Here is a 12,488-nt window from a genome sequence, read left to right as displayed (position 1 = left end):
CTTAACAATTATGGTAAGAAAAAGACCGCTAGTAAATAATCGATTAAATTTCTCAGACAGCAATGAATCATCATGAAGTAAAATGTTTTGTCCATTGAAAAATAAAAAATTACACAATGTTTTAAAGAATTATATTGACCAGTTGCTTGGTATAGATACCAGTACCTATACACATTATAGGTACTGGTATCTGTTTCAAGTGATGCAGTTAATATATTTTAATATTGTAAATAAACTTATAAATTTGTTTTTATAATTCAACAAATAGTCATTTTTATAAATTCACAATGCCAAAATCAATATATTTAGATGTGCTTATAATAAATTTTATGTACTTGTCACGTAGTCAATTGATATTGAACAAACAAAAAGGCACAAGGCGACAATGTCGAAATTAAATCAGTCAAGATAATTATTCCACTTCTTACAAGTACGTGTCTTAAAATCACCCTAAAAAAGCGTCTACGATAACAGTTTGCCAAAAAGGGCATCATCGTTATCTTTTATTTTGCAATGTTCATGAACGATAAGACTTCACAATAACAGTTTAATGATGTCACTTACTGACGGTATTATTTGAGGGTGTGGTCTGTTGAAAAAATGTTTTTACAATACTATCAATTTATCACGTTGTAGTTAATATTATTTCAAATTTTTATATATAAATTTAACAAGTATGTTAAATTTATTTTGAAATTAGAAAATACGAAATTTAATATATTATTGGTCATTTTTATAAGTAAGGTTACGTGGTATTATTATGTTATTTTGAGCCACATTTATTTTGAATAATTTAATTTAATAAAGATGGAACATTGTGTAGATTTATATTGATGTCAAAGTTCGAATGGCAAATGTATCTCTTATTTTATTAATGTAATCATAAGTCCGTGGGGTATTATACTGATTGTTTAAGGTAATATTAACGACTGAGGAGGATTAACAGCAATTTGACGTTGTATTATCTAAATTAGACGCTTTGGAGAGCAAATTAGATAAATTCTGAATTTGGCATTTAAGATTTCCTTTGACCTTAAAGCATTTCAGGAGTTACTCCTATAATTTGATTATGACATTGGCAATATAGAATTTGCAGTCCAAGGTGAGAAATTGCGTTTCAATAGAATCAATACCATAATATCTATTTTTTATGCAAAGCAAGCCGTACAAACGAATGAATCAAAGGGGAATAACGAAATGGCAAAAAAGAAGACGAAAATTAGATGTGAAAGTAAAAAATTAACTATGACGCTTGGTTCTATTAATTCTATTATTAATATCTGATTTGTTCTTTTATTATGGTAGCAAATGATTTAAAAACTTCACAAATAATGGTATTAAAATGTTTTACTAAAATGAAAAATAATAAAACCGTTCAAAAGTTCATAAGCCTATTTCACTATTGAGTAAAACAATTTTAAGGAAATAATAAAGGCGGAAGTTTAAAATTTGATTACCATTTTTCGCCTTTAATATTTGATTATCAGCACCACAAGCAATAATTAGTTAACGAATGGAAAATTCTTAAATGATTTGCTGTTTATAAAATATTTTAATAAGAAAATTGAAAATTAGTTTATTACAAAAAGATTAGTTTATAAGCAATGATAATAATCAACTAGTAGTTAACATCGATTTCGTCTTTCGACAGCCATTTCTTATGTGTGTTCATTGAATATGAAAATGAAGTGATTTTAAAAAAGAAGATTTCATTCAATTGCAAATATTCCGGTTGCAGTTGAATTGTAAAGTTTCTTGATTCAAATTAAAGCCAACTGAATTTTCTGTCTAGTTTATTCTCACCATATTTAAATTAAATTATCGGTTTTTGTATTATTTGCGAACTTCTTTTAAAAATACCTCACAACGAAAATAATGGTCCGGGTTTCCTTATAGAATATTGAATCCTGATTAATTGTAATTAAAATAAATGAGTAAAAATACTTTTTTGTTATTTTAACTTTATTGTTTGATAAAAACGACTTAAATTAGTTTTAATCAAAGTTTTATGTCGACTGTTTATTAACATCTCGAATGAAAAACCTATTATGGTTTCGACAAAGAAGTTTTTATATATCTTGTTACCTAACTTATTGTATTCTAGTTTCCCTTGTCTTGGCCTTTGTTTTTTGATTGTGTATTTAAAATGAACCATGTAAAATAAAATAAAAGTGGTCTTTAAAATGTAGTTTCTTAAAATTACGTTTTGTTAGGTCATAAAAACTTAACTAGATTTTTATTATATTCTTAAGAAAAAGTAGTATTGTAGATGTGGAATGAATTGAAGTATGCATTCCTCTTGGTAAAAGTAAATTTATTGAATGTGATATAAAAAAATTCCATCATTAATTGTAATAATCCGAATTTATTTTAATACCAGCTGCAACTCCGTCATAAAGTACCGTGCTCTAAAACTTTGTTGGTTTATGTTTGTAATGGCATTAAAATGGTTATTTGTATGCCGTTTCACGATCTTGCAGGATAAGTTTCACTATTCGTTCAAAAATACGGCTGTGTTCCTATTGTTATGTACTACATTTAGACCCAGCTTTACTGTGGGATAAAAGAATTTTTCCTACTTTAAATGGAGCTTACTTCAATTTTTAAAAGAGCCAATCAAAAATGGAATTGAGGCAATTTAACAATCGATACCGAAAGACCACAATAAAAATTACGATACGGACAATATATGGCAGATATATTCGATTAATCAACCATTTTAGATGCAGGAAAAGGTAATTTTACGTTTTTGGTTCACGATTTATTAGAAATTGTAACAAACTACATATTTCTTGAAAGTATTTTTGTGCTATTCACTTTTGCATTCGTAACGCGATTGGAGAAAATGCTGCAAGTGATGAAGTCGCAGGATTCCGGTTTCGTCGATTGTTGAACAACGTACTAACTTCATCTTTAAAAATTGACCAGTTATTAAACTGTTATAACATTAAAAAGAGACTTCATCTAATGAATTTCATTAAAAAGTTACCCAAATGAATTTCCACATAAATTAAATGATGATAACAAAATTAGGTGTTTGCTAATTGCCAATTCCATCCTTGCACGCAACGCAAATGAATTTTTTATTGATCGTCCTGTTAGATTCGAAAAAAAATAGGTTGATTATGACAAATTCTTAACGGTTTGTAGGATGGGTTGAATCTGTTAGATGTGGTAGAACAAGGGCAGAAAAGGTTTCAACCAAATAAAGATTTTGATGTCTGTGGACTGAGTGACCATTGACTTCCTATCAAGGTGTCACACAATCAATACAAAACTTTACTACTTGCAAAAGAGGAAGTTGAAGTTGAGTTGACCTCTTCTTCAATTTCAAAAACCAAGATTTTTTTGTGACATGAAAAATTGATTATAATGCTGATTTTGTTGAATAAAATGTATGTTAAAGAAAGTTATGTATCTTAAAATTAAACATTAAAAACGTAAAACACTTTTTCTGGTACCTAATAAAATATAGTTTCATCATGAATTGTATTTTGTTGTATTCAAAAGTGTTCAAGAGACATATATTTTTTTATCAGCGTAACAACTTTCATATTTGCAATATTAAATAACATTAAAAGTAAAAAAGGTAATCAAACAATTACGATTATGATTTCGATTAATCCGGCGATTGTTATGATTTAACGATTAACTATAATCGCCGATTATCGGCACTTACTCATATATTTGTTGTATAGTGTTATTTAATTGTCTAAACAACGACTAACAATATTATCTTAATCCTTTTGCAGCAGAAGTTGCTAAATGATTGGAACATTACTAGTTCATAAATGATGGTTAATGGCAAGTTGAGAATTATACAAATTGCCAACCTTACATAAATTTTTGGAATGCCAATATCATTGTCTCATCTTTTACTAAACTATAATTGTTTAATTGGTCTAAGTGAAACTACAAGAAAAATTATAATTCAGTGCCACCAACATAGAGAGAATTAAAAAGAAATGGCGTTAGAGTTTACAGTTAAATACAGTTAATAAATAAACTGTCTACGTGGTAGCTACGAAAAAATATGTTTGTGGAATAAAGAAAATTAAATCCAACCTTGAAATGGAATTTGCTGAAATTAGTTCAAGGACTGTGATGTTTAGTGAATGGGGGTTCGTTTAACTCCAGACCTTTGTTTCTACTATACTAAAAATGTGAAAGCTTATGTTCACATTCACTGGACCACAGAACAGTGGGGACGAATAGTTTTTAGTCACGAGTCTAAATTTTATTTATAAAAAATTGATGGTTTTGCTTGTGTTTAACATCCTACAGGAACAAAACTACACAAAAAATGTGTTATACCCACAGAGAAACATGGCGGTTCCATTATGCTATGGGGATGCTTCAATTTTTCTGGCGTAGACCCTCTTAGACTGATTCAAGTATAAAGATAAATTAAATAACAATTTACTTGTATATATTGAAGAATTAATGCTCTTAATATATGTTTTTCAACATTAAAACTATTTAAAATACATATCCAAAATTGTGACGGATTGGTTAAAAGATCAAAATATTCATGTTTTATCTTACCCAATCCCAATCTCCAGACATCAACTCTATAGAAAATATGAGTGAACACATTTTTAACCAAATTTGACAATAAAAACTACAAATTCCATTGAACTCATCAAAGCAGTTCAAAAAGCTTGAAATAATATAGACTAGACGAAAAATGGTGGAGCCTATGTTACGGAGATGGGTCAAAATAATAAGAAAATGATATTATACAAAATGTTAGTGTTAAATTAAATAATGCATAATTAATCATTAAAATTGTTTTTAAAGTTACTATATTTATGTCCAGCTCAATTTACAAAAATATATGTAAAATTTTATAGAATTAGAGTATAGTAGTTTTTAAATACTGTATAAAACACAAAATATAATAATATTAAATAATAATAAATTAATATTATTTTAACAGTTTTATGAAGAGTTATGACTAAAATATTTAACATTTTAAAAGGTTAATATAATAATGGCTACTACTGTAAGTCATTTTCTGTAGATTTAGAAAGATTATTTTTTGCAGAATATTCAATAAATTATGTCTCTTTCATTAAAATATAACTTTTTATTTAAGTTTGTATTTTAATATGTGTTAATATGTCAAGTGTTCATCAAAACTAAATATGTCTACATGGTATATTATAGTCTTCAGAAAATTTCTATTTCCTAAAAGATTCCTGAAATAGAAATATACATTTTTAATTTTATAATAAATATTGTTCCGTTTTTACATTTTTGTTTTTATATCAATGAGTATCTCGAATAATATTGTAATAGTTAATTATTAATTGTAGGGATTGTAGCCGGTACTATAATGATCTAACAATAATCGTTTCATCACTAAAAAGAAAATATAATGCCTTGATCCAAGGAAAATTAAAATATTTTAGTCATTCTGAATTAAAAAGTGCCCGTACAAGTTATCGCACCTGGATCCCTTCTCAGGATTTATGAATGGGCGTTGAAATGGATGAAAAATTAGACCCGTAAATGAACGAGAATATTAATTATAAAAGAGACAGAATGAAGGTTGAATTAGAACCACTAATAATAATTAAGAATACTTCCTCTTTACAGTGCCTCCACGCGGTGAATAAACTGTCGGCTTTTTAAAACCAGACTTAAGTGATACGCGTAGGCAGGACTTAATGTAAATATTAATTTAAAAGACCAACGGCCGCATCCTACTTAAATTTAATTATGCCTTAATTAACACCTAAACAAATCAGTCGTCGTCGGCGGTCTCTCCCAAAAACCCGATTCCCGTTCGCTCCATCCCGGGACGCGGAGTTGCGAGCGCCGGCATCGGAAAAAGGGGGTTTGCCCGTTCGCGTAGACAGTCTCGCTCGGGAAGCCGGATGGCATGCGTCGGTCCAATGGTACGATAACATCGTTTGTTACGGTCATCGAAAAATGGGGAACATTACGTTTGATGATGTGATCGCATGTACCGATGGACTATTGATACCATGCTGGTATCCCCTCGTAAATGTCGCCCTCTTGACAAGGGTACTCAGGGGGATAGTGTATTTTGTGATTATGGCATATCTCTTTATCGGTGTTTCGATTATTTCGGATAGGTTTATGTCATCGATCGAAGTCATCACGTCTCAGGAAAAAGAAGTCATCATCAGGAAGCCGAATGGTGACACCCAGATTATTGTGGTGCGGATCTGGAATGAGACGGTAGCAAATTTAACACTAATGGCCCTCGGGTCCAGTGCACCAGAAATTCTTTTGTCGGTTATTGAGATTTACGCAAAAAATTTCGAAGCCGGCGATCTCGGTCCCGGAACGATTGTCGGATCGGCTGCTTATAATCTTCTTGTAATCATAGCGCTTTGTATCTCTGTCATACCCAAAGGTGAGGTAAGAAGAATAAAACATCTAGGGGTTTTCTTCGTTACAGCTTCTTGGTCCATTTTCGCTTATGTCTGGTTGTATCTCATCCTCTGTTACTTCTCACCCGAAGTCGTAGAAATATGGGAGGCTACACTCACTTTCACATTCTTCCCCCTTACGGTACTAACCGCTTATATGGCCGATCGAAAATTATACAAATTCATTCAAAAAGACTACCGTATGAATCGACGCGGTGTTATCGTTCAGGCAGAAGGCGACAACTTAGAACTAGGCAATACCGAACTTTTAGCCTTGGACGATGCACACGAAGACGTCAAGCATGAATACATCGCGACACTTAAAGAACTAAAACAACAACACCCACTTACAGATTTAGCCACATTAGAACGGATGGCACACGAGATGCTCTTGAACAAAGGACCGAAATCCAGAGCCTTTTATCGCATTCAAGCCACGAGAAAGTTAATGGGAAGCGGCGATCTTTTACGTCGGATCTCCGAAAGAGCTCAAAGTGATTTATCCGAAGTTAAGGCAGAATTACAACGTGAATCGGGAAACGCCGAGTTCAATCAGACCGGATGCAGGGTGTACTTTGAACCGTGCAAGTACACCGTGTTGGAAAGTTGTGGCAAGTTTGAAGTCAGAGTTATAAGACAGGGAGATATTGACGCCGCTTTGACCGTCGATTACACCACCGAGGATGGTACTGCCCAAGCCGGCAGTGACTACGTAGAAGCTAAAGGTACCCTGGTGTTCAATCCTGGCGACAAAGAAAAAAAACTATCGCTGGAAGTGATCGATGATGACGTCTTCGAACCGGATGAACACTTTTTTATTAGACTTAGCGCGAGCAATCCGACCGGTTGTTTGGTGTCGCCGACAATGGCCACCGTTATTATATTGGACGACGACCATGGGGGCTTGTTTAAATTTGACGCTCAAAATCATGAGTTGTTCGAAAGTGTCGGTACGTACGAATTAAAAGTGGTCAGGTGTTCTGGTGCCCGAGGTAGGGTTGTGGTCCCGTACTGGACCGAGGATGGTACTGCGAAGGGCGGAAAGGAGTACGAGAGCTGCGAGGACCAGCTCATCTTCGAGAACAATGAATCAGAGTAAGTAATGATTTTGATGACTACTGTACAAACTTTTCTTTTTATTTTGTGAGAAGTATAAATGGATAAGTTCCTGTTGCAAAATAAGATTATTTTGTCAATTACAAATGCTTATTTCGGAAAAACACATTTTAATAACTTATTGAAACATTTAAAACGCAGGGATGATTATAATATTATAGTTTTGCAATGAATGAAGTTGGTTGGTTAACTATTTTATACCATTATAATTTTATATTATGCCAGAGAAAGTATTTCTTCATTAAAAGTTTTGATTATTCTTTAGGAAAATTGGAATTTACAAATAAATTGAAGTTGTTAAAGAATAAGAAAACATGTGTCAAGTGCTAAATGATATGAATGAGATGAAATTAAAAAACAAACTTAAATCAGATTAAAAGTAAATTGCAAACAGTAATTTCCCTAATAAAAGAGTAATATTTAATGTATTTTAAGAGTTTTGGCAACAATATTAAGTGCATAATTTAAAATACATTTAACCGTTGTTTTATAAAATTGTGACGTCTACACAAATCATTTTGTGTAACTTTCATTAATTTCAAAGAAGCGTACTGCATTTTCGGTTTTATTGTATTTTGAACAGTTCTAGTATGTATTTATTCCTCATTCATTTCATTGGCACTCATATCCCAAATAACCGATGTATAAATAGATTTATACTTTCTGAATTGTTTGCATGCATGTGGAAAATAATCTAATTTGCACCGATTCGAAAATTGATTAATTATGTTACACTTTGTGTACAGGGTCATCCAAATTGGTTGTATTTGCCTGTTACAAATATTTTCAGACCAGAGAGAAAAACTGACTTAAATGTTCAGAACTCAAGTTCCTGAAAACGTTGCCTAAAATTCTCATTGTAATATCTCTGACCTTTTCTGAAATGTTTGCGAAAATTACCTTTTGAAACTAGAGTTTTGTAAAATATTTTTTTCGATATTAAATTAAATTATGATTTTCATTTGAAACAAAAAAAGTTGGATATATTATCTCAAAATTTTAAGGAAATATATTTTATTGAGGTAACCAATTTATATAACATTTTTTTATTTCATTTTATTTTTCACTTAAAATAATGTACTTATAAATGTACTTATAAAAAATTGAGATCTATATTTTTGTCAAATGTAGAAAAAAAAAATTAAAAAAAGTTTTTCTTGTTTAAATTGATTAATTAAACTGTAAAATTATGAATATCTGTATTTAAATTTTCAGAAACATGTTTTTGATGGGTAATTTTTCTTCACATCAAGATTTTCTTTATATTGTGTTGGTCATACAATTATATTAAATGGTCAAATAATTTTATACATCAAATAAAATACCATTCGTTGGTAATTTATCTTACTTTTTATGATTTAATCCATATTAAGAAAAAAAATATAAATAAAAATGTATCATCGTTATCAGAAGAAGATAAATAAAATAAAACAAATAAATAAAAGAGTTATAACACTTTTACGAAATCATAACATTTCAGAAACTGCCAGACATATCAAAATTGGGTTAAAAAATGGACCTCTAAACACTTCATCACGTTTGAAAATTCACCCAAAGAGAAGCAATTTGAGACACCCTGTATATACCATTAATTTCTAGGATATAAATCTAGATATCCGCCGTTCCACGTAATAATGTGGCAGTCTCTTAAATATTTAATTAAGTTTACACGGGGGTGAAAACAGCATTCTATTAAAAATATAATAATTTTGAGAGCTTATAAATTCAATGGTATATGGCGAAGGAATGTAAAACATAGCTCTTTCGTAACTTATATTAAAAGTTTCATTAGCAAACAATATAGGAAAAAATGTCCTATTCAAGCGAGATTAATTATTTTTCGTATTTCAAAGAACTCAACGTCGTTCATATTTCACTGGCCAGTTTTTTTTATCGCGAGATTAATTAAATTGAAAAGTTTCTTAAAACGAGAGCTTCTCATATTTTGTCCAATAGATATACATTGTATTTTATGACTTGTCTTTTGTTATCTTGGCAAATATTGCGGAAACTTGCCCATAAAATTCTTAAAAATACAAAACCAGTATTATTATTATTATTATTATTATTATTATTATTATTATTATTATTATTATTATTATTATTATTATTATTATTATTATTCCAGGAATGAAATTTATTTGGTACTATTAAAACATGAATTCGACTATACGAATTGTAAAGCTTGACTTTTTATTCAGAGGCTTACTACAACAATATAAAGTGGGAGCTGAGTGATGGATGTATTGCATAACAATTGAATTTATGATTTGAAACTCCTTTTAACGTTATGGATCTTGTCATAAAATATTTCAATTGCAATTGCTTCTTAAATGATGCAATTAATATATTTAATAGGAATTCCACAAATCTAAACAAAGGTCATTTTTCTAATAAACATAATGGGACACCAAAATACGGGATAATATCCCGTGTGATACGCTCTCTTTATTAATCCTGTAAAAGCAATTAACTTAATGCATCCGGCATAGTTTTAATCAGACTCGTCCACTCACAATCTTACTTATTATACCCGCCTGTCTGCAAAAACCAAATTTATCGGTTACATCCGACAAAATTGCCATCACATTCTTGTAATTATCAAAAATAACGATTTAATTTAGTTTAATTTTGACTGTAAGCCCCACAATAAACTACCGCTAAAAGTTGGTCGGTCGGTTCGTCCTTGTAACCGTATTAAAATGATTATTTGACTGCATTTTCACGTTCCTACGTGGGATAACTTTGACTATACGTTAAAAAGTATAGCCGCGTTGTCAAGATTAAACTGCGGCAAGAAGCGAAGCTAGTTTAATACAATTTTTATAGTTTTTGTTTTTAAATACTGTTATAAACAGAGAGACGATTTAATGGTAATCAATAACGAAGCGCCACCAGTAAAATTACCACACACAAAACTAGCCAGTATACACATCAATCAATTATTCAGTTACAATTCAGTTGAAATTACAAATTAGAATTACAGATTAAATGTGATAATAATATTGCACTATTATTGATATATCGTTATTCAAACATATCAATTTGTGACACCGTTTTGACGTTATATCAATATCCATATAGCTTTAAAGTGACAAGAAAGTTTCAATAAAGCAACACTTATTTAACGGGTTAAAACGTGACGAAAGACAAATTAACTGCCAATTTCTCCAATTCCATTAATGTATATTTTGTATAATGCGTGAAATGCGGCATCGGTAATTAATTTTGTTTTTCGGGCGGCGGCGCGACCTCGTCCCATTTGACAAGAACGCACCGATTTCGACTACCCTTGGAGATAATGAAATTTCCGTACACTCGACGAGCCCTTTTTTCCGATTTAAATCAAATATTTCAAATGACACTAACAAAGAAGCGGCAGTTAAATAGTGTGAAACTGAAAAACCAGTCGGCCCGAAGAAAAAAAAAAAAGATTCACTGTAAACATACAATATAAATAACAATGTCGACTTTTCCTTTTTTACGCTATGTTTCGTATATTTAAATTATGGGTACAGAAACATGTTAAAGATTAAGGATTTATCTTACGGTTTTACTGATTTATATTTTAATTTTGGTAAAACAGAAATAAAAACAGAAAAATTATGATTTGAAAGATTGTTTAGGCAGTCTAAAAAAGCAGTTAAACATACAACCTTAATAAAATGATTGGTTGTGGTGAATTGAGGTTGCCCAGTTAGTTTCACACTTTATCAATATTACTTCAATTTAACTTATTTGCATCCTTGTGAATTGTTAAAATTATATTAATTTACTATACATTAGCATTTTGTTATAGTATCCTTTTTATTTTATTATTTTTGCCCATCTCCGTGGCATGATTCGACCATTTTCCGAATAGTCGACAAGTATATATTCCTTCAAGCTTTTTGAATTGTTGCCGTTGATTCATTTAAATTTGTAAAATTTCGTTGAATTTAGTTATAAATGTTTTCTATAGGGATGATGTTTGGATATTGGGACGGACAAGACAAAAGATCGATGCTTTGGTCTTTTAACCACAATTTTGGATTTGTGTTGGGGATAGTTTTCATGTTAATTAACATTTATTAAGAGTATTACTTCTTTAATATTTGGAGACACATTGTTGTTTAATATATTCCTGTACATGCCAGAAGAATTGAAGCATCTGCATAACATAATTGAATCGCTATCATGTTTCACATGCCACCATTTCACACAAACTTTTTGTGTAGTTTTGTCCCTGTAAGATGTTTAACATAAGCAGAGCCATCTGAAACTTGTCGTTCTGTGGTCCAATGACTTTTCACAGTCTTTGAACTAATTTCAGCAAGTCCCATTTCTTCTTTAATTGACGATAAGATTGGACTGTTTTTCAATATTCAAAATATCGAGTTTCCTTTAAATTTTTCGAACTCAGATAATTTTGTTCATAGCTATCACTTGATTAGTTTCTCTAATTTTTAATAATACGAGAAACGATTATTTAGCTTCTTAACCTAAAATCTCTTCTTGTTTCTCTCGGATTTGATAAAGCTAAATTATAATATTTCTTACAGTATAGTACAGTATATTTTGGTCATCTTTGTATTTATTCCATCTCACCACAAAAATATATTCATCTTACACAAAGAAAAATATGACAAGTTTGAGTCTTTTCCAATAATGCGTCACTCAGCTATTGAAAATCTAAATATAAAATACATTGTTTTTTTTCGGTGATTTTTTTACTCATTTTATTTTTCAGTTAAAATGATGTTAAAATATTTCAATGGGGTCCATATTTCTATTAAATGTAGAAAGAAGTCCAGCAAAAAATCATATTAAAAATTGTTGAAAATTTATTCTTAGAAGATTAATTTTATATCGCTTTTTTTATATTTATCCTCATAAATAAATGTATATTTATTCGAAATCTGTTAAATGTCAGTTTTCTCTATCTCCTATCGGCCAAAGATAATCAATTTGAGACACTGCACATTTCAT

At 30.4% G+C, this 12,488-nt stretch overlaps 1 protein-coding gene across 1 annotated transcript in view; it reads left to right on the top strand.

The window, feature by feature from the left end:
- Positions 1 to 5,937: 5,937 nt before the first annotated feature.
- LOC109609331 (sodium/calcium exchanger 3) overlaps positions 5,938 to 12,488 on the top strand; it is a 93,849-nt gene continuing 87,298 nt past the window's right edge. Inside the window, exon 1 of the mRNA XM_020025984.2 lies at positions 5,938 to 7,499. Coding sequence (XP_019881543.2) covers positions 5,938 to 7,499 — 1,562 coding nt within the window. The remainder of the gene's footprint in view (positions 7,500 to 12,488) is intronic.

Source organism: Aethina tumida, chromosome 1 (assembly GCF_024364675.1).
Source record: "Aethina tumida isolate Nest 87 chromosome 1, icAetTumi1.1, whole genome shotgun sequence".
Lineage (NCBI taxonomy): Eukaryota > Metazoa > Arthropoda > Insecta > Coleoptera > Nitidulidae > Aethina > Aethina tumida.
The sequence above is the reverse complement of the archived record's forward strand: the minus strand, read 5'-3'. Positions and strand labels throughout refer to the sequence as shown.